General features: G+C 34.3%; 1 protein-coding gene across 1 annotated transcript in view; it reads right to left on the reverse strand.

The window, feature by feature from the left end:
• Positions 1-1,198: 1,198 nt before the first annotated feature.
• Positions 1,199-24,478, reverse strand: part of TRAT1 (T cell receptor associated transmembrane adaptor 1) — a 37,857-nt gene continuing 14,577 nt past the window's right edge. The window contains exons 3-6 of the mRNA XM_019742919.3: positions 18,893-18,929; positions 12,461-12,522; positions 10,268-10,356; positions 1,199-5,773 (exon numbers count right to left, since the gene is read on the reverse strand). Coding sequence (XP_019598478.1) covers positions 5,492-5,773; positions 10,268-10,356; positions 12,461-12,522; positions 18,893-18,929 — 470 coding nt within the window. The 3' untranslated portion in view covers positions 1,199-5,491. The remainder of the gene's footprint in view (positions 5,774-10,267; positions 10,357-12,460; positions 12,523-18,892; positions 18,930-24,478) is intronic.

A 24,478-nucleotide genomic window follows, 5' to 3' on the forward strand; every position in this document is an offset into this window, starting at 1 on the left:
AAGCTATCAAGAATTAATATTATTTTTCAATATATTTAAGGAATACTTTTTTTTCAATTTGTTTTAGTTAGCTTCTTTTGATTTTACATAATAGAAACCCAGTCACAGCACTGGGTTTCTATTTTTTATGATATTTTTTATGATTTAATAGTAATGTGTAAGAATAATTTTAAAATAGTATCCAAGGTGCTTGGAACCAACTGAAGGAATCAGCGGCTCTACAGAGCCAATTGTGGACTTAGACTGCCTGTGTTCGAACCCTGAATTTGCAGTTTATTTGTGCAAGATTAGGCAAATTAATCTTTCTTAGACTTGGTTTTCCCATTAGGAAGATTAGGATTATAATAGTATTCATCTTTTAGAGTTTTATGTAATTAAATTAGGTATGCAGGTACACACTTAGTCCAGAGTCTTGCACTTAGCAATTTCTTAATAAATATTAATTGTCATTATTGTGATGGTTATCTGATTACTCTGATTAATTATGGAGTCTTGAACTCCATGCTCTACTAATATCTTCTTGTGCTTACTCTTAGTTTCTGACCCTTGTAATTGTATTACCTTGCTTCCCAAGGCCTCGATTTTATCCTTATGGCACTGTCCCCACTGATCACTGTTCCATCTCCTGTATATTGATTGGTTCAGAAGATGAATTGATTGTCTTGATTCAGGTATCCACTTCTGATCCAGACAGCCATGACTTCTCAGGTAGTAGGAGCTACAAGTGGGTAGGCCATTTTCCCTCAGAACAGGTTAAAGGAATGGTAAGCAGAATTAGCAAGTTCACCTCTGTTGAATTTGATGTTTCCTGTTTTTAGCGTGTTAATATAAATTGTCTGCTGTGTTCATCAAGTGAAGGCAAAACCTCAGAGATTTAAAGTATATTTCAAACTAATCACCCTGCCTTTACTCTGCTAGAAATAAGCTCTTTAATACCAAAGGGAAATGAGTTATTGCTCCTTTTCTTGAGATTTGAATTGTTGAACTTTTGGGACCTTATTATTAAGATAGTCTCACTAAAAATCTCAATACTTTGAAATTCATTTATTTTCTAGTCAAAAAGTTTTCTTTGTGTTCTTCTGTACATTTTTTTTTTTCAGATGAAATGTGAAAGCTTATCATGATAATCCTTCTGGAACATAAGCCCTGAAAACTGCCATAGGTGTAGTATATACAGAGGGTGACAACAAAAGGTATACACATTTTAAAAAAGGAAAAATTTATTAAAATTGTAATACTCAATATGTACTAATAACAAAAGATGAATACAAGTCACATTTGACTTCTGCAATTACAAGAGGTAATCAAAGTAGTTACCATCAGTGTCCAGACACTTCTGATTACGGCGAACTACTGCTTGGGCAACACTGACCAAAGTGTCCACTTGTATACAGTTTTTAGGCACCCCCAGTATATATTCCCTTAGTAATTGCATGATGGTCTGTAATTAATAACTTATTAATTAACATTTCAAAAAGTACTGGTTAGCTTACAGAATTGTACTAAATTACATGAAAAATATATTGTAGAATTACATTAAATTGTATGAGAGCCTTGGAGTCAAGATGATCAAGATGGAATAACATCTTGGATTTATCCTCTCACTTGAATAAATATACCTTCCACCTTAAACAACTAAAATCCAAACAAAGTATATGAGACAACAGTACCCAAGACATTGAACATCAGGTAATTAAGGACAATGATCCTTGAAAGATGGGAAATAGATGAGAGGAATCCTACTATTGCCTTATCTTATTGCCTAGAGAAAGTTTTCAGGTCCTAAAGCATGTAAAGGGAATGTAGGTATTGCCCACTGATCTCCTGAACGGAAGAGATGAAGCTCCAGGTCAAGAGAGGCCAAGAAGGCCGAGTACTGGAAAGAAGAGAGCAGCCAGCATACAGGGGAAATCTAGAGATCTGTAAAGAGTACCCCTTGAGTATTTAGCTGAATACTTATCAGTGCATATATGTGAGAAAACTACAATGCTTAGAGAAGGACCTATCTGAAAAGATCAGAGAAAATAGTGCCTATGGCTCACACAAAACTAAGCTTGGTGCCTATTTTCAACAGCAGAAGTGGAATACCTAATAATTCATGAGGGCCAGAGTAGTTTTAATCTAAGTTAAACTTAGCCTACTACTGAGGTAAGGCCCTGCTCTGGTCTTGTCTAACAAAGTTTAAAAGCAGACTCTAAAGGACCAAACTGTGTCCAACTATCTGCTGCCAACAAAAGTATGCATTTGAAATATAAAATTGTAAGTAGTTTAAAAAGAGTATAAAAAGATACACCATGATAACATTAACCAAAAGAGAGATGGAATGACAATATTAATATTAGACAAAGTAGACTTCAGAGAAACTAATACTACCAAAGATAAAGAACGTCACTTAATAATAATAAAAGAATCAACTCACCAAGAAAACATGTTTCTAAATATTTATGTACCTAATAATACAGCATCCAAATACATGAAGCAAAACTGGCACCCAATAGAATGTCATGGAGAAACGACAAATATACAATTACAGTCAAGGATTTCAACAGTTCCCTTTTAATAATTGATAGAACAAGTAGGCAAAAACCAATGAGGATATAGACTTGAAAATCTCTATCATCCAAATTGACCTAATTGACTTTTATAGAACACTCTTCCCAACAACAATAAAATATGCATTACTTTAAAGTTCACACAATCATCCAGTAAGATGACTATATTCTGGGCAATAAAGGAAAGCTCAATACATTTAAAAGGATTTAAGTTATATGTTTTCTGACCACAATAGAATTAAATGAGAAATCAATAGCTGAAAGAGATTAAAAAAATCCTCAAATATTTTGAAACTAAATAACACACTTCTAAATAGCCCATGGGTCAAAGAAGAAATCAAAAGGGAAATTGGAAGCATTTGAAATGAATAAAAATGAAAACACAATATATCAAAATTTGTGAGATGCAGCTAAAGCAAAACAATATTTTTAGAAAGGGAAATTTATGAAACTGCCTACTTTAGACAAGAAGAAAAGTCTCATGTTAATTATCTCAGCTTCCACCTTAATAAGCTAAAAAAAGAACAAATGAAACACACAATAAGCAGAAGAGAAAACAGATCAGAAGGTAAATCAATGAAAGAGAAAATATAAAAACAGTAGTAAAATGATGTGAACAATAACTTGTTCTTTGAAGAAATGAATAAAATTGATAAATTTCTAACTGAACAGATCAGGAAGATAGAAGCAAATTGCTAGTATCAAAGAGAAGTAAAACTACAGATTCTACAGATATTCAAAAGATAGTATGGGAGTATTTTGAAAAACTTTATGCCAATAAATGATTAGAGGAACACTCTCCTTGAAAGATACAAACTATTGAAGTTCACTCTATATGGAATACGAGTAGATGAATGGCCTTAAAGCTATTAAAGAATTTGAATTTGTGATTAAAAACCTTCTCAATTATCAGTCATCAAATATATTTGGTGCATAAAACTCACAATGTTATTGAGTGGAATTCAAATGCTATAAATTAGAAGTAAATTTTTTAAATATATCTGGGGGCTAGGTAAACAATGCAAGTGAGCGATGTGGAATAGTTACAGGAAAAAATAACTGCCCAAAATACAAACTTTAATTTTTACTGAACCATGGTATATATAAAATGTAACATAATGCAAACATACATGATAGCAAAGATTTTATTTTAATTTGAAAATAAAAATTTAAAGTTAAGATGTAATTATTAATTAATTATTAATTTCATTTCTTGTGGTGTTTTGGCTCTTCTTTGGAATCAGAAAGCTGATTCCTTTTCTTCTGCCCTTAGATATTACAATTTTTTGTTTCCTATGACAGTGTAGATAACTTCCAATATTTTATTTTGGCATTAACCTTTAATTTTATACAGATTCGTAATGGAAAATAATTATTGACAGTAGTTACTTCAAAATATGGAGAGAATTCTGACACAACAACATGCTCTTCCTTCTTTTCTCTCACATGGAAGACTTCTTCTCATTTTTCAGTTCTCAGAATTAAAACTTCCTCTTCAGAGATTACCATTATTATTTCTCATTCTTCTGATTTCTTAATAGTAGTTTTCACTACAAGTAGCTACACTTTTCTTTGTTAATCCCATACTCATCTCTTCCATTAGCCTTGTAAGTTCCATGGGGGCAGGGTCTCTTGTATGTTTCTCTTATCATTGTATACCAATGTCTAACTCCATGCCTAAATTACAGTAGGAGCTCAACAAAGAACCGAGGAAAGAGTGAATAAAATCCACTAAGGCTGCCCTATAAAATTTTCTAGTTCGGTGATGATTTGAGACCCAATTCAACTCCTATTCCAAATGGAGAAAGACAACAGAAAGCTTTTTTTTTTTTTAATAGCTTTTTAGAGGGATACTTAGGAGCATTTATCAGAATTTAAATTGAACATATACTTTCACCAAACTGTTGACCTTTCAATAATATGTCCTATAGAGAGACTCATGATATGCACACCTTTTAAAGAAGCAAATACTTTCCTAGGCATTTAGCCTAAAGAAAAAATCAGACAAGTACCAAAACACGTATGAAGATGTTTTCTCATTATAATATTATTTGTAAAAGCAAAAAACAGAAGTTGGAAATAAGCTAAATGTACTTCAAAATTATTTAAATAAATTCTGATGTAATCATCAATGAGATACTAAGCAAGCATTAAAATTATAATATGTAACTGTATTTAGTTATAGTTAAAATCGCAATGAAAATAAATCCACAATATATTAAGTGAAAAAATGTTTAAATAATAGGTATATGAGTAAAGTAATCACGTCCCTTTTTTGGTTAAAAGAAAAAAGAAGCAATTGATGTATATACATGGGCATGTCCAGAAAAATATCTAGAAGGATATATACAGAAGGTTGCTCATAGTGATTATTTCTGGCTCATGGAATTTCTAAATTGTTTTTCGTACTTGTTTGTTGTTACAAGGAGCATGAATTAATTTAATAATAATTTTTAAACTAATAAATATATTTTTATTTGAGAAAAATACTTCTTAAGAAGTTTATCCCATTGCTTTTATGAATATATTTAAATGTCTCCCTTGCCTTTCAATCAGACATTTCTTTACATTAGAGGGTATTTCACACTGGTGAGAAAGGAGAATTTTTTTTTTTTAATTGACTTTTATTCTTCTTTCAAGGTGTTCCAGAACACACTAAAAATGCTTAACATATATTTTTTTGCTTTTATTTCACTGAGTATTAAGTATTTTTGGTCAAGTTGTGACATTGTTATCAAGCTCAATTTGCAAACTTTATTTTATTTTATGTTTTACTATTAGACGTTTTTAAAGTCAATTCAAATAACTAATTTCATGATATTATATTCAATATGAAAGGGCATAAACTCTGGATAACAATTGATCAGATTGTCACCCTGCCAAATCATACTGTGTCATATGGGGATCTTGCTTAACAACCTCCTTCAAAAAGAGCCAAATCATTGAGCTTGAGCACAGCCCAGTTGGTTTACAGGTTCTTTCTTCTCGCGAATCAATCCAAAGAGTCTAATGGGATCATCATGAATGTTTTCCTCTATTGCTTGGCTCTCAGGTGGGAAACTGTCTACCAGAGTATTCTTCGAAAGGCTGGCATGCATTCCATGTAACTGCTCATCTTCATCCTCGTCTGACAAATTAGAATTCTGTTTCCTGGGCTTTCTGCGCTTCCCCTCAAAGTTGTGATTTAGTGAGGCGTAAAACATCTGTGTTTCATCAATTGCCTAAAAAGAAAGGCCATGTTAATTTTTCTTTGTTAGCTCAATCTTTCACTTTGATGACTTCTGGGAATTTCTAAGGCCCATGAAAAACAAGGAGCTTGTCTTCTTGGCTTCAGCTACCTGTTTTTGCCAAACTTGTCAGAATGACAACAAAAAACAATAGTCAACTCAAGATTTTTGAGTGGAAAAGAGCATTTAGATGAACTTTTTGTGTGTGTAGTTTTATTTATTTCTTATACTCCAAGTACATAGAGCCATTTCACATGGACTCTTACTTGCCCTTCTCCTGTCTACCTCAGGGAGAGTTTGCCCTATGTTGCTCTTACCTAGTAATAACAGTACTCCAATTTGTTAAACTGGGAACAAGCATCATAGGAAGGAATTTAACAAGTCACAAGTTCTACTTTACATATGTTTAATAATTGATCACTTAATGGTACCCACAAAAGTCCCCAAGTTTTCTACATTTTTGTGATTCAGAAGTATAAATATTGTCCAGTTACATGGTTGGTACAAGGCATGAATTACGTTTCCCATCTTTATCATTTCCTTCTTGCCTGCCTGTCCCCAGATCCACTTTGAGCTCATTTAAGTTGGCCTTGGAGATATTCATTTGCCTCCTAGAGGGTCTGGGAGTCCTCTCTGGTCTAGTGCTGGGTCAATACTAGACTGGGAAGAACAGGAGACTGGGGAAACTTGGGGAAGTATTGGCTTGAAGGAAAGACCTTAAATCTGGTGGTGGAACGCCTAGGGTTGAATTCTAGCTCTGTACTTATCATGGGACCTTGGACAGTTTTTAAAAACTATTTTGAGTCTCAATTTTCTTCCTTATCAAATGAAAGTACCGATCTCACAGTGTTATGAGTAAATAGAGATAATATATATGGAAGCTATCATCACTGTCCAAAAGTGTGGGATTATAATTATTAGAACTTGTAGGCTAAAACTTTAGGACACCCACTGAATAAACTAAAAATTTCTGTATTAATGATTTATCTTTAAGAGTAGGCCAAAATTATATCAATTTTTGGGGGGCAGAGGTAAGAAAGCAACATTTGGATTAACAAAACTCCTAATGCATTGGTAAGAGTCTCTCTGTTGCACTCATTTTCATGCTAAGAGTTAAATGTATTATATTCACTACCAGGCAGAAGAGATGGTTCTATTTACAACCTCTCTGGTATTTTTATCTGACTTTTTATTCCTAAAATAATCATTTCTGGAAAATGGTAATAGCTGTCTACCTAGTATCCTTGCTCCAGTCTTTTCCCGCTGCCAGTTACCTTGTATACTCTCCTCAAATTATCTTCCTAAAGCACAACTTTCATTTTTTACCATCCTAGCTCCAAAATTTTGGCCTATAGACTAAGGTCTGAATTTCATATCCTGGCATTTAAGATTTTCTGTGCTTGATACTACTGTTCCTTTTTTATTCTGATTCCAACTATTCCCCGACATGAACTTTGTATTCTAGAAAAACTGGACAATTCACTGCTCCCTGCACACAATACTTCATGCTTTTACTTGCTTTTGCCCAGACTTATAGAGAAGGAGATGTCATTGAAGTTCAAAAATAACCAGAAGGCTCTCGGTAACATAAAGGGATAGATATAATATTTTGTCTGTTCAGCACTTTGTTCTATTCTTTTTTAAACATTATATATATATATTTCTTCATTTTCCTTTGGGAAATTCTTCTCTTTTATCTGGTCCTCGATTACAGTGCTGTACCCCAAGCCCAGCACAGGACTAAACCTGTGACCTAGACTGGGACCAGTCATACCATCCAACCCCTGGCAACAGAAGTTGGCCCAAGAATGGACATATGATTTCAGCACAGCCGATTATATGGCATCTTTGGGATTGATGTATAGATGCAGGAATAGAAAAGGTGTTTTTTCCTGCGGTTGGGAGGAAGAAAATCTGGGTTTTCCAGTGGCTTGCTCAGCCTCAATGGAAGAGACTATTGGTAATAGAAGAGAATAAAGTCAGTAACAGAGGGAAGCAGGAAGGAAAAATGCAGACTCCTCATATTCAGTCATCTCAAAAGCAATACACCCTTCCAGCTCCCTGCCATATGAGCCAGTAATTTACCTCTAATGTTAAAGTGGTTTAAAATGGGTTTCTGCATTTACAAATGAAAGCATTTCCAAGTAATATATGTCTGGTCAACAATTGGTCAACTTTATCAAGTGTTGCAGAGTTAAAAAAATGTGATCCTGAGAAAGAACCACAAATTGTGCATGTGACTTCCAGAGTGTTGTTTCAGCTGAGTAGATGGGTGGAAAATATATTGCCAGGGGTAAAATAATGTGTATCTAAGGAAAGAAATGGAAACAGTAGAGGAAGTAAGAATCAGTGTAGGAATTAGAGAGATGAACAGGTTGAAGTAAAGTATTGTTTCTTTTTTTTTTTAAATATTGGGGTGATTTGTACATATTGGTAAGCAAATAGTAATAATTCATTTTAAAAACATGAAAAATGGAGACAAATATTTGAAAGAAGTGGGAAAAATGGTCAACAGTGTAAATAGGAGTATTGGCTTTGGAAAGGAGAGAGGATGTTTCTGACATAAGAGGGAAAGGGGAGATTGGTGAGAGATTTTTGACGGGAAGATAACAGAAGAGGAGCAAGCTCAAACTTGTGTCCCTAAATTTTTTTAGGACATGGAATTCTTGTGGACTTTTATTATTAGGTTTCCTGATGAACTCTTCCTAGTTAATAGTAAACTGTGATACTGAAATTATAAGTTCTGGACTGTATGCATCACTTTCAAAAGCAAGGAACTTATTTCCATTTTTCTAACAAATAAATGCTTTACATGCTTTATGCACAGTATTGTAGATTCCTTAACAAAATTAGTATTGTAGTAACACACTGGGTAGTGTTTTTGATGATAATGATCATTGTAATAAAATGGAATTGAGCAAATACAAAGAGATTACTTCTAATTTGTGAAACTAAATTTGTAAGAAGGATGTAATTAAAGCCTAATCTCCTTAGAGTATCTTTAATTATATCATTTATAAAATAGCACACTTTTAAAGACATCTTAAGGCTTTGTACAATTTCCACTTTAGTAAAAACCAGATGCAGCTCATATAAAGCTGACCTGTTCAATTCATATGTATTAAATTGCAACTTCTATTCCGAATTCTCAGTTCTTTTACAACTAAGGTGCTATGAATCTCTACATTTCTTTTAGAGCTTTTCTTATTGTTATGGATTTAGCAGTTCATATTATAACATGCAGTTTTTCGTACCTTTTATTAAAAAATACATTTTACAATTAATTGAACATCAAATGACAGAGGGCAATTGTCCATCAGTGGGCGATTTTACATTTGCTTAAACTTCAGCACATTTTGGTTTCTTAGTGAAAATGTCAAGAATTTTGATTTTGTAAGGGATTCACATAAGGAAAAAGAAAAAGAAAAATTCTACCTTAATAGGAATTTTCTAAGATGTGTAGCCCATTTTCGGGGGAAGAACATTTTCTATTAGGACTAAGTTTAGATTCTGTCTCTGCACCTAGTACTAAGTGCTCCAGGACAAGTTTTTCATTCTTTGCAAGATTCTTTCAAATGGGAATAATAACGCTGCCTCCCTCATAGGAATCTAGAAGATAATGCATATAAAGCACATAACACAAGGCCTGACACATAGCAACCACATAGGAAATGCTGGCCCTATTACTATTTCAAGGCAGTAGCGAGAGGGCACTTAATTGATGGGACAAGATCTGGGAGGAAAAGGAAGAGCTATTTTAACTGAAATTTATAGCACTTCAGGAGCGTGTAGGCTAAGAATTGTGAATGGCTTTTGACGAAGTCAGTTGACTGACTGAGGAGGTTGAACTGACTGTGGTAAGAAAAAGAGAAACTATTCAATTCTTCCTGGGTTTTTACCCATATGTGCTTTTGCTTAGGTTTTTGTCCTGCCTATGTCCACACAAGCTATGTGTAAATCTCTTGCCATAAGACCAGGGCCAGAGGATGTGTATTCACATTTGCACTCATTTGCCTTGTAAAATAGAAGTATGGTCTTTTATATCCAGCTAATTTATCTTTTACCTAAAAGTTTCTCTCTCTCTCCTGCCCTACCTCCACCCCCCTGCCCCAAATTCCTGACATCTAGGTCTCATGAACATTATACATGGGTTAACCTTTCCATTCACCTTTGTGAAACACATAACTTTTTCAATTTGGAAAAAAAAAGGCTTAATTGATTATTTAAGAAGAGAATTCACTTTTCCCTTCAAATTTATTGACCTGTATACAGTTTTGGCTCTTCAAGTGTGGTTCTGAGTACTGTTTACTTGCCTTCAAGTTTCCCTTTAGAGCTCAGGTCTGAGAACTTGACATTGATTCAGACTGCAAAATTTCTAACAGGCTGCGTCAGATGTGCATCAAAATGCACTGCTTTTATGCTCTTGAAACCTTCAGCTGTACTGTGACCTAGGCTGAACTTGACCCTGATGTAGAAAACAAAACTCACCTGTACAGGTGGGGTGGCTTCTTTCAGTTCATTCACAGATCTCTCTGGTCGGGCTTTCATTTGTTCATAGCAGTTTTCATCTATCGGTTCTTGGAAATTGAAAAGATCATGATTGATAATAGAAAAACAAAAAATGCTGGCACAAATAAAAATGCACAACCCAGACAACATTTAGCTATAAGTGTGAAATCCACAAGGATCATTTGAGTAGTCTTTTTCATGGAGAAACAAAGAGATAAGAAAGCACTAACTGTTCTCTGCAGATCAGGCAGTAGAGAAGTCTTTTGTCCCATAGCATTAACGATAATACAAAAGGAAGTCATTTGGGATAAGGACTAGATCATATGCATTTTTTTAAAATACTACTGCAGAACATGACAGTCTCAACTTAAAATACTATTTAGATGTTGTAGAGAGCCCATGAGATAAAGGATTGCCTGTGTTCTCTTCTATTTCGGTATGATTGCACACGGTGCATGGTGGCACAGCACAGAGCACATACATTGATGGTTACTATTTGAATTTTTTTTTCTGTGAGTAAGAAGTTTTACTCAGAGGAATCCTGAACCCTACATCCTATTTTTGAAAAAAAAAAAAAGGGTTTAGATTATGATATTTATCTCATAAATCAGTGAGAGGACAGTTCAGTCAGGCTGTTCTGAGGGTCTGGGACTGTACAACGCTTCTCCTAATTACTTGAAGTTTTTGGTTGCATCCAACAACCAGCAGATCTGCACTCATTTCATTCTGTAGGGACATGCTTATTGAATCATTCATACCTTTCTATCCCCGGATACACCCATTTAACAGGGAGAGGAAAGACAGCTAGTGGCTGGTGAGATGGCCAGTAACCTGGCAGAAATGTGAATTGCACCAATTTGACCTCATAGAAAAGATACATTTACTATAATACAAGGTCCCTCGTAATTATTCAACCTATTCTGAGAAGCAACACAAAAGAAAGGGTCCATAGACTGATATTTCTCAAAGCATGGTTCATGGGAAACATGCTTTAGAATCACCTGGGAGGTTTGGTCAATAGCAGATCCCTAGGCTGTGTCCTGGACCTACTAAACCAGAACCTGTGGGAATCACTGCTGTGCTCACTGAGATACGGAAATTATAGACATGGTGGGCTTTGACACCAAAACACATCAGAAATTAAGTCCTCAAATATTATAGGTGAGCACCTTGATTCTGCAAGGTGAAATGGGGTGGGGAGTTAATTTTAGTAGTTCACTCCTGAAAAAACAGTTCCTGATTCCTTAGAGTGCAGAGATCAGAGGACGCTTTACAATGGAAAAAAGACAAAAGTTAAATAAATTCTTGAATCCTATAAAATTCTCACATTCTTAACTTTAGGAGAATTTCACACTGTTTGATATACAGAGGTTCAGATAAGTTTAGTCCATTCCTGGAGATCTTTGTGTTTGAGACTCAGAGATCCACAGAACTTAACTTCCAATTCTCCTGTCATAAATTAAGTGAAGTGTTTGCAGGGTAAGGATGGGGTTGAACGCTAGCATTATTCTCGTGGTTTCTTTCATCAGAGCTCTGGGATCAGATTACAGTTGTCTATTTTGAGGAATTTGGAGTGTATTGTTTTGGAGTGGTTGGAATGTTTCAAGTAATAAAGGATGCTGGGAATTAAAGAGTACTTGTTACATAAGAACAAAAATGTATAACCCACTTAGTGATGATTTTGTTCTTCTCTTTTTCCCACTTGCCATCAATGTATCCCTAGGTTCTCCACTTACGAAAAACAAGTTAAAACAAGGGAAACCAGAAAAACATGTGTAGTGTTCCAGATATTTCACTGTAGATTTGCTTTTGTATACAGCACACAAAGCAGTTTCCCTGAAACATTTTCTGTTCTAGAAATAGCTTAATTTCATAGAATTCTGTGGTTAATAGAGCCTTCCTGTATTCTCATTACTACTAGAGTAAAATGAAGAGAATATAGTAAACAGGATGTTAATTTATACTGAATGTTGCAATACAATTTGCAATACGCAGCGTTGGAAATGTATACTAAATAATGTGCTAAACATACTTGAATTTATGGTTATTATTGCGATATTTAAATGTGATTGTAACAAAAAATAAATAAATAAGCCCCCTCAAATTCTTTGTGGAATTAAATGGGGCGTGTTCATTTATAGGTAAATTAATTTTTAGAAAAATAAAACTTACCTGGGACCACATTATTTAAGTTACCATAAATTGGTGTGTCTTCAATATAATACTCATCCTCCCTATAATAAGGAAAAATAATTCACTGTATTAGAATCCACTTTACACTTAGTTCTTAACTATTTTTTCAGCTAAATTCAATATTAGGTAAACTATTCTTCTTTGGCCAACCAAAGTAGATATGCTTATGTGCGAATAAGTAAGTGAATGCAAGTATGTAAGCATGTCTATATGCACGTGTGTGTGTGTGTACATTTGAAAAGTTGTGTTTTGGACCTTTTTACAAGGAATAATGATAGCAAATATTTATTTAGCACTTACTGTTAGATGCTACTTAAAATGCATTTTATATATTGATCGATTTAATTCTCACAATAATCTGACCGGATAGGTACTATAGTATCCTCATTTTTAAAGGCACAGAGAGGTCAGGTATTTACTGAAGGTCACAGGAGTAGAAAGTGGCAGAGTTGGGATTAGAACCTAGGTTATCTGTGCTCTTAACTATACGTTGTACTACCTATTTATTTGCCCTGAATATCACTGTGAACAATCCTCTAAAGCTATGTTTAGTAAATAAATATTAATTAATAAGGATGTTTAAAAATGAAAGGCCAAAGAAATATTATAGACTCAGCTTGTCAGATGCAATAAAATGATTGATTACCTATTACATCCAAATGCTGTGCTATTTTACATACGTTGCATCAAACACCCAGAAAAATTCTGCCAAAATACTATTATTATTCCCCACTTTACAGGTGAGAAGTCTGAGATTCAGGTAGATTCATATATTTTCCCCAACTATATGGGTAATATCAGAAATAACTACCAGTTGTGAAAGTTTTTTCTTTACAGTGGTATTCATTTAACATGCAGATGTATTTTGTTTTTATCCCCACTGTAACTGGCAATGCTAGGACTGTAATGCAGCTCTGGTCTTAAAGCCCTGAATACCCTTTGTTCTTGATGTTTTACTGTTTCCTTACAGCCTCATCTGAATAATCCTATTAGGATTACAGCAGACATTCCTCTATTGTTTTCAGGCAGTAAAGATGGCCCTAGTGACCAGCTTTCACAATAGCAGTCTGAGAACAGACAGACATATCAGGCAGTGAGAGTGGCATTTCATAAAAGAGTAGCAACTGCTTTAACTTTGAGATTACATATCACCTAGAGCTGGAGGGAATTGCATCAAAAGAAAAAAAGAACTCTTATCTCAAGACATAACACCTATATAACTCCCCATGCTTCTGAAGGGAGACACAGTATATGGAAATAGTAAGAAGCTGTCCTTAAAAAAAAAAAAAAAAAAATTGCAGATCAAATGATAGCTATATTAAATGGTTTCAAAAATCCAGATGCTGGCATGTGTTTTGCTTATCTTATAACAAAGGAACTCATCCAAACCTTTCATTCCACAGGTAATTCAATACAGCTTAATATTGGGATATGAAGGAATCCCTGCTCATGGTTTTTCTCTGGTTATGCAGAGAATATAATAGCAAAAGGTGAAGAATTTTAAATAAGACAACCCATCCATTTTCCTAGCCCACGTAGAGAGCAGATACAACCTGCAAATGATAAATTTCATCCAAAAATTTATCATTTCATTCCTAATGAATAAAAATAAGATGTGATTTATAATACAGTACCCTGTGTCTACAGGCAGGTCTCAAATGATTAACTCAAACTATTATTCAGGAATATATATATATATATACATATATATTATATTATATTATATATATAAATATAATGTTTTATTTTATATATATATATATATATATATATATATATATATATATATATATAATACTTATCAATGCCAAATAGCTCCAACCTATTGCAAATATCTAGTAAACTTCAAGCCCACATGCTTGGCTGTGTTTCATGTGGAAGTTTAATTACTATTAAAAATAAATTAATAAATAAGCCCATATCCCAGGCGCCAGTTCATCTCTGAATTTGGGACCAAATCAGATTCTTCATTCCTCAGCATATATCTAAAATGGCCCTCTAACCAATAAATACATTTAATGACACTCCAAAATTTAAAGTAATATTGTCTTTTACTTTCACATATATTTTCTCTAGTTTCCATTTTTAAAGTATTTATTCATATTTTATTTTATTGTGAAGTTCTTTTTAGAAAAAAAAAAAGCCTCAATATTTTATTATCTAAGTAGATTAAATAAATTCAATTCATAAAAAAGCATTATTTCTGCCTGGGTGACCTTGGATGTAAATTTTGAGTTTCTATTTCCTTATTTATAAATCAAGGATATTAAACTATTTAATCCCTACTGTTCTTTTCAATTTCCTAATTCTATGATATAAATACAGGGTTCCAATATCCAAATAAAAATAAAAGATATTTCCACAAAACTAAATAAAGCTATTTTGAGGGGCCGGAAAGTTGTCAGATTGAGGAAAGAACAAGCTTGGGGCCTATCATAAGTTGGTTTTGGTAAGTGTTAACTTGATTTGCTTCATAGATACTTATTTGAATAGGCACATTTGAATGTGTTTGAGCTCCATGAGTGTATAAACGTTATTTAAAGCCATGAGAGACAGTGAAGTTACTTATGGAATGAGTATCAATAGAGAAGACATTCACTAGACGAGCTTTATGCATTGGTACTCTGATATCTAAGATTGAGGAACCAGCAAAGGAAAAGTAACTGCTGGTTTGTGAGGAGAGATAAAAAATGGGGTGGTCCACAGCCTAGAGAAGCAAGTGTCTTGTCTCAAGAAGTAGCAAAGTCAATGTATCACATGCTACAGGGGACCGCATACAATGAGACCTAGATTTGGCCACGTGGATTTCATTGGTGACTTTGACAAGAGCTGAGTTGGTGGATTATCAAGGACAGAAGATTCAATAGAGTAGGTTCAAGAAAGAAGAGGAGAAGAGGAAGAAACTAGTAAATATGGACAGAATGTAGACGGAACTTTCAAGTTTTATTGTAAAGGGTACAGGGCAATAGAGAGGGAGCTGTAGGCAATCTAGTATCAAGGGAACTTTTTTTTTATAAAGTGTAGGACAATACTGTTTGTTTACATATTGATGGGAGTGATACAAAAGGGAGAGAAAAAGCAATAATACAGGAAAGAAAATACAAAGTTGTTGGAGCGATGTTTTCCAGAATGTATGCTTACCACATTTTTGCTTTCTTTGGCAGGGATGGTGCTATGGGGGTAGATGTCTTGCATTTGGGGTGAGATGACATCACAGACAGCTGGCCCAGGGAAAGAGTGTAAATCTAAGCCATGTTTTGTATGGCTATGGTTAGTATGGCTTGTGTTCACTAAGAACCAGTCGTGTTCCCTGCGAGCAGGATGGTAATGGGCTCTCAGAGCAATGACATCTAACGCCAAATTTTTATTTTCTTGATCTGTGTTCAAATTCCCTTCTAATGTGCCACTTCTTTGTAGACTCTATTAAACACAGGAGCTTATGTTGCCAGTGCTTTGAAGCCCTTAAAAAGAAGGGTCTTTTGCCAAAGTGTGGAGGAAAGAAGACTGGAAAGATCTGTCAGAATGAAGAAATCTAAAGAAATAGGGGAAGAATTCTAGATCCATGATAAAGAGCTACGGATAACAAACAGGCAGGCAAGAGTAAGATTTTTGGAACCATAAGCACTTGTCAGGGATTCCCAGAAATACTTAGGGAGGAACTGGATTTCTTGCAGTCACACAGCCTTGGAGCTTGGGTTATGGTTATTCATACACAAAAACAAATAAACTTGGAGGTATTTTGGTTACATGTGTGGCAGTGATCACAGTGAGAGCCTCAGCTACATATCTACTTGGAAGTCTGAGATGTCAATCAAGAAAGGCTACTCAGGAGTTCTGCGGCCATAAAAATCCTCAACTCTGAGAACAGGTGAAGAGGACAGTGGACACTAAAAATCTGCTCCAGGGCACTAGGATAGTCTGTTTAGCAAAGAGAGGAAGTGCAAGGGAATCCCTGGGCTGGAGAGCTCCAGATATCCAGTAAACCATCTTACTCTAAAAGAACAGTTGAGATAAGACATGCTTTGTAATAAAAGCACCTTTCAGTGCCACCCAGAGGCAAATCATGAAAAAGCTGCTGGGAATTTGACCTAAGTGTTTGAGAGAGACTCTGAAACTGAGAGGTCAGGATAACAGTAAAGTAATTGTCAAACTGAACAGCTTTCTTAAATACACATGGGTAGGAATTTTCTTCGACCTTAATTTTCATGCAATAAAGCAGCATTTTTTTTTTTTTACTGACTACCCTATGTAAAGAAACTATCTGTATTTTTCAGAGGATAAAATTGAAGTCCAAAGTGCTCATTTTCCCGAGACTACAAATCTAGACATTATAAGAGTTTGATTAAAATCCAGAATTTTCTGGATCTCAAATCCATGATATTCCCTAAAATGATATCTCCCTAACACAGATCAGAAGACAAGAATTGTGTAGAATTATGTTTTAAAGGAAAAAGTAAAGTGACTCAGGGGAAAAATACCAAGAAGTGTATATCTGACTCTGTTAAATACAGGTGCTGCACTGTCCTTAAAGTGATTGTGTTTCTGATCTACTAGTGCAGGAAGGTCAGGGAGTTGTAGAAGCAGATAGACAGGCTCAGAAAGCAAATTTCTTTTCCCTCCAGCATAGCTTCCCACCTAAACCAATGTTGAGTAGGGGCAGGGAGAGGGTGCAGTGGGGAACCCTAGCCTCAAACCATCTAAGAATTGTGGAGGCATCAGTAATTCTAGTCATACTTAAGAAAGATAGTCCTTATTTCCACTTGCTGTTTTAACGTTTAAGTTTTAATGGCTAGAGATAGTTTAAGGTTTATTTGTTTTTCCTGAGGCCTCTATGCCCCTCCTACAAAAATGATTTTTGTTTCCCAAACTACATAATCAGAAGTAGAGAACCTGTGAAGTATAGACATAAACATGTGAATTAACATGCCAACCACTTTTTATAGATCAAATCTGCATTTTATATTCAAATTTTGCCTAAATGGAGATTTATTATAATAGAGTATTAAATCCTTGAGGGAAAGATCTTTATCTTTCCATCTTTGCAGCTCTATTGTCTAGCACAGTTCTTAATTTGCTGAATGAATATTTATTGGATGAATTAATGTTATAAAGGAACCAGCCTCTTTTCTGCATTTGCCCTACAGCTAAGAGCCAGTTTGCTTTGAGATGGGTATTATACCAATTTTCCCTTCTGACTTTTACCATCCTCATCCAACAACTACCAACCCAAATCATTAGCAGAATGATCAAGTCACAAGACTTTCTATCATATTGCATCTTAATTGCCTTTCAAATGACAAGTATCAAACCAATCATCAGATTAACTTCTACGTGGTTATATAGGATTTTCTTTGTCACATTGTTTGTTGTAACCAAATCAGCAAATTACTCTTGATTTGAGCTAATGGCTTGAAAATTATCTCACGTTATAGAATCCAGTAGTCATAAAAATGAAAGGGTGTATGTGTCTGTGTGTGTGTCTGTGTGTGTGTTTCTGTCTTCGACTCAGATCCTGAATCTGCCAGAGATAGTTCCACATGGAAAAGAAAAAAAAAAAAAAAGACCGTTTAGAGGCCAACAAAAAGCTTATAATCTTATCTTACCCAGTGAGAAAGCTCTGTGTTTTTGAAAGGCCTTTCAGCCTTTTAGTCTATCATTTCAGAGAGGTCTTGAAGAATCCTCCAGGAAATTTTCTATATTTAGATCTTTTTTTTATCCCTAAAGAAAAATCTCCAATCTGATGATACATTTGGGTCAGAATATACTGTTTAAAAAAATGAAACTTCTTTACTATGACTCACACCATAAACCTTCTGTTTTGTTTGTTTGTTTGTTTTAGTATCACACTATACAATATCTCTGCAACTATCTGAATAAGTATTAAAGAGAATAAGTTATATTTATAACCACATATTATTTTAAAGCTGATTTATCACATTTCCCTAGTGATAAATGGCATTACCCTTAAAAACAGCACACCATGAAACATCTTTATGCATGTGTGTAAATATATCTTGCATTTTATTAGATATCGCCAGATTTCTTTTCACCCTGGAGTATTAAGGACTACACAATTTTATATATAATTAGACTGCATTCTTACAATCTTATCTGAATCATAATCTAGGATATATCTTCCTGAAATTGATGAGAATTCTGTAGATAACAGGTTAGAGTCTCATTCCGTCCATCACCCAGTTCTCTCATGGACTCAGGATGAATAAGTAACTAGGGAAGATAATAATGCTATAGCTTTTAATTTTCAGATGGGAGTAAAAGTAATTAAAACTCACTTTTCATTTTATTTTTACCCAAATACAATATCCCTGAGCCAAATCTATAAGCAACATAGCATTTGTTACTTTCCCTTATTACTTGGGTATCACAATACATAATTAATTTTCAACATACCTGGGAATGTAGTCATCAGAGTACCTGTATATTTTATCTGAAAGATATTCAAAATAGGCAAATTAAAAGAATTTTTCGTTAAATCTTCTAGAGAGTGTCAAGGGGAGCTTAGTCTCAATGTCAGTTAACATCTTTAATCAAGCCACTCGGCCACCACTGTTTAAATTAGAGATAAAGATCTCTGACTTGGGTCAATCATAGTCGGAATTCTTTCTTTGTGATTTGAGATGGAAACACAGCACAGCTTGAAAATGATGGAGAGCCAGATGTGTGGCCATTTTATGGAGGGGACATACCAAGCCAAGAATGCTGGAACCTTGTCCCTGCTTGCCCTGTGGTTCCAGTCCACTGTGGGACAAGGCTGTACCTTCTGCCTTAGATTCCATGAAGCACCTCTGACAAATTTCTTCTGACAAATTTCTCTTTTTGCCCTTGCTGGTTTGAATAGGTTTTTCTTCCTTAACCCCTCCCCACCAAATCCCTAAAAGACTCTATCTGTCTATCTATCTATCTATCTATCTATCTATCTATCTATCTATCTATCATCTATCTACTTTTAATATATCTGTTAACATTTCTTGGCATGTGAACAACAACATAAAAATGATGTTCAGGAAGTTGCTGGTGATGATTCCATTTTGTCCACATGGTACAAGTAGAGGTAAGGAAAGATGAGGGCTGTAGGGAGAAGAGATCTGGAAATAGTTGGAATCAGTCTCTAAAATTAATCCAAACAATAAAATGTCATTTAAAAGAAATTGTATGCTGGTCTGTAACAGCAAGATTGACCAGAGATTTAATGTAAGATTGTAAAACCATGAAAAATTTTTGCACCAAATCTCAGAAAGTAACCCACTATTAAACCTTGAAGGTGGTGGTTCAAAGATAAATAAAAGGAAGTATTTTTATTTCAAATTAAGTATATGTATTCAAAATTTTAAAAATAATTTCAAGAATTTTTTTAGTGAAAGGCAATAGATTTATAATGAATTATCGAGAGAGATTAAGGGAAATTCAGAGTACAGTTTTAATAATTAAGACCAATATTTATGAAAAAGTGTGTATTAGCCATTCATCAATAAATATTCTTTGATGTTGAACTGGATGGATGTATATAGTATAATATTTATTTTATTTTGATTTTGATATTATATAACCTGGCATAAATAAGAGCCAAAATCTTGCAAGAGTTATTCCTATAAAAATGAAGCTCAGTATCATCTAAATCTGACAATAACTCAGACACAATAGTAACCAGATAGTGATATTTCAACTTCAACATATGAAAAACATTGTGTATTGGTAAGGAACTAGCAAAAACATTTCTAAATAACTGAATAAATCACCAAACAACTACAAAGATAATTTTTAGGTAGATTTATGTTCAACAAAGTTAAGTTATTCTCCAGAGAGTTCATTACTTGTTAAAGAAACATTACTGGAACAAATTATTAAAATCATCACATTGGAGGATGAAATAGACATGTCACATGTAAATGTATTTGGAATAATTCTGTGAAAGACCAAATGCAGGAAGTCTTTGCAGAGCATATATACCATGCAGCTGTGGGACCAAAAATGATGAATGTAATCCATTGGGGATATATCCAAAATACCCTCGTCCTAGCTCACAGGAAATGCCTTACCATGAGCCACATATAAAAGATGCAGTTATTTTCAACTACCTTCAGATTAGTCTTGTGAATATGAATGTATAAGGATGTTGGAAGAAAAGTAGAGTAGTCTACTGTTGCACATAGCCACAAGTTAATGAAGCCCAACAAAATCATAAAGCTAACAACATCAATGAGCATAAGAATAAAAATTAGTTACTGTAGACCAGAAAAATTTAAACTGGAAAATATAAAGTATATGTTGATTTTATATGACAGAAAGGTTTATACTCAGGTCATTAATTATTCTTCAGGTTTGCCTGGAATTAAAGTGCATGCACAAGAATTTAGTCCAACTACAGCCTGATGTATCATGGAACAAATTCAGGGTGAGAAATCAGAAGACATTGCATTGGGTAGCAGCTGTCCAATGCATTTGCCATATGACAACATGTAAATCACTTTAAAACTCTGATTATCAGTCTATTGATAAAATATGGGTAATAATGCCTATATCATGTGAGTAGATGTGGAAGATAAATGAAATACTTTTTGTAAAAGAAATTTAGAAAATGATAAAATTGATTTTCAAATTATACATTCTAAATCCATAATATATAACAAGTCACAATTTAATTGCGCTGATTTGAATTGGGAAGTTTCTTCATTAAATGGATTAGCTAAGAACAAGCTGATATAATTAAGATGCTATTTAAAAGGCAAAAAGATTTATGAGTAAAGCTTGATTTGGAATGAAATAACCAAATTTCACTTTTGGCAAGAGGATTTTCACTAATTGAGTGTTAAATTGAAAGAAAGGAGAAAAAAATAAAGGATTTGAAAAGAAAAATAGAGTGACATTATTTAAATAGAATAAGAAAAAAATAGGTTTGGAGTAAAAATATTTCTCCAAACAGACTAATATTTTTGAAAGATAATGTGAATTTTCCAATTGGAGGTGCTTAGAGTACAAATGTCAGTGCCTGGCAAATATACTCATATAATGTGTAAATGGATAGCTCTACAGAAAGAAAATGTAGTTGGATATGTTATCACTAGAGAAAAGCAAAAAAGGTTTTAAACCAAAAAGCTTTGTGGGAAAAAGGAAGTAGAAGCAATTACATAAAGGATATAATATAATGTGATGCTTAAGTAGAAGGAAGGAGAACTAAAACAATGTGAAGAAGAAAATAAGTAACAGGTAAAAAACATATGGCAACACCAACTATATTGAAGAAGCACCCTAAAAGGAGACTCAAAAAAAAAGAAAAATTTCAAGGACACCACCATATTCCACTCCACTCTTGCAATTTAAATGTCTAATCCTGAGGTAGATGCTCAGTACTTTGCGTGGTTTTAGTCTTACAATACTAATTATAGGAAGTGTGATAGAATATTATCTCCTTATAAAGGGGAGTAGCAATCAAAAGTCTAGAGTAGACATTACAGCTAAGGAGATAGTTCAGCAAACTCAGGCTCCTGAAAAGAGCTTTCTCTGTCTCAAGGACTTGTAAATTTATTTAAAAATAAATGGAATGATTTGAAAGCTACATAATCATTTCAAAGATAGTAAAACAAAAAACAGTTTTAATTTTGCTATAAAGCAGTTGCATTTGCAAGACTCTGTGTGAGAAGAGCTGGGTAAATTTTCATAATCCTCTCCTGTGATTCAGATACCAACATTTGTGGTTCAGGTTCATGGCTGAGAGGGTGTGAGCAAACATTTGCTTTTATATTTTCCCCTTTATCGTGTTCACCCTTCCATGCGCAATACGTAACAACAAGGGAACAACAGCACATGGCTGAAACTCCATAATAAAAAAATTTTGATGCATTTTAACGTGAAAATTGTACCACAATTTTCTAGTGAATTGGAGATATACTGATAGGACTTTGATGTATGAGGAAACCATACACTTGTTTATCCTTCTTCTCAAAATAGAGAAGAAAGGCTGGATAGAGAATATTTGTTTGGCTTTAAAGGAGGAAAAAAAGCTAATGCAATCCTATCAGAAAAAAAATAAATATAATCCTCCTAAAGAACAGATTTGGATAAAGAATCGCATAAACATGAAAGATTTATTTTGGGAGGAAGGAAGAACTCCATTTCAAAGCTTCTACCTTGCACGGCTACAGAAAACATCAAGGAGAGGCTTATCTTTTCTATCTGATTGAATGTGTAGATATTGTATTGTTGCTGGGATAGAGATTGTCTTTTGTATGCTACTTAATACATCAACAAAACTTACTCACTGACTGTTTGCCAAGGTGGAGTCATATCTTGCAAGTTTCATAGCCACAAAGAACAGCACACAGATGCAAAAATAAAGTTACATGAGGTCAGATACAGGGGCATTCATTGTGTTCCCAGACCAAATGGCAAAAATGCTGACTAATATTTGATGGATTATCTTCTAGTCTGTCTGTCTAGGAGAAACAAAGCAGGCAGGAATTTGCAGGAGGACTGGAAAGGAGTCAGTTTGCAGAGCTAATCCCAAATCCACCTTTGATCTCTGGGTGAGAAAGAAAGATTATGTTATTTGCTCAAGTATAACAGAAAGGAAAGCAATTATTAGTAATACTTGGGAAAAGATGTCAGGAAAAATTGTGGCAGTTGGGCAGGGACTATAGAAATGAAAAGGGGAGGTGGGATGAGAACAAAGGGCATTCTTTTGGCATCAATAAACATTGCTCCAAGGCTAATCTTTGGTTTGCATGCTAATAAAATGCAAGACCCAGAGTTTATGTTCCACCTAAAGAGGACACATTACTGCTGAAATAAAATAATTTGAAGTAGGCTAATATTTAGAATCAATTCTATGAAAACCTACAGAAAACTCTCTGGAATGAACCTGTGTGTGATTTAAATGAACACAACAGTTATTGCTAAAACTCACGTAATTGTACAAATGTGTGAAACAATATAGAGATGGGAGCAAGAAGCGAGATAGGAACTAGAGAGGGTCTAGAGGGTATAGGGATGGTGGGAGTGGTGAAGAAGCCAGAGGAACTAATGTTCACTGAAATAACAAACATTAAAATTAAATAGAATGACATGTAACCATTGTAAGGCCTTAAAAATTTGTTTGTGGGATGAAGGAAGGAAGCACGAGGGCCACAAGAATGGCGATATTCCCTACCCAGGAACAACGTACTCAGTCCCTAGCCTGTGCTGAGGTAGAGTAGTTCCTCTTTATCCAGGGTTTTGCTTTCCATGGTTTTGGTTACCCACAGTCAACTGTGGATCAATAATATTAAATAGATTATTACAGAACTAAACAATTTATAAGTTTTAAGTTGCACACTGTTCTAAGTAACATGATGAAATCTCGAGTGGTCCTGCTATGTCCCACCCGGGACGCAAATTATCCAATTGTCCTGTCTACCCACAGTGTATATGTTCTCCGCTCGTTAGTCATTTACTAGCCATCTCCATTATCAGATCGACTCTTATGGTGGTTGTGTTCAAGTAACCTTTATTTTATTGTACCTGTTTTATTTTATTATTAGTGATTGTTAATCTCTTACTGTGCCTAATAAATAAATTAAACTTTATCATAGGTACATACATATAGGAAAAAAATGACATATATGTGTGTGTGCACACACACACACATGGTTAGGTACTATCCACAGTTTCAGGCATACACTAGGGTCTTGGAATGTCTCCCCCATGGATAAGGGGGACTAATGTATCTATATAATTCTCACAAGAACCCTACAGTCTAGATGATGTTTCCCATATTTTGTAGGTAAGCAAACTGAAACTCAGAGAACTTATACTACTTTATAAGACCTCCCAGGTAAATACTGAAAGCAGAGTTGTAATTCAACATCATGTGGACTTCAAAAGCCATGATGTTAAGAACAATTGAGGGAACTGAAATTGATTTTTAAAAATACATCAATGAATTTAATTTATTATTTCCTGTTTTTGTTTTTTTTTAATGTTATTTCCCATTATACTACTTTT

The sequence above is a fragment of the Rhinolophus sinicus genome, chromosome 17 (assembly GCF_057876585.1).
Source record: "Rhinolophus sinicus isolate RSI-liver-muscle chromosome 17, RSI-T2T, whole genome shotgun sequence".
Taxonomy (NCBI): Eukaryota; Metazoa; Chordata; class Mammalia; order Chiroptera; family Rhinolophidae; genus Rhinolophus; species Rhinolophus sinicus.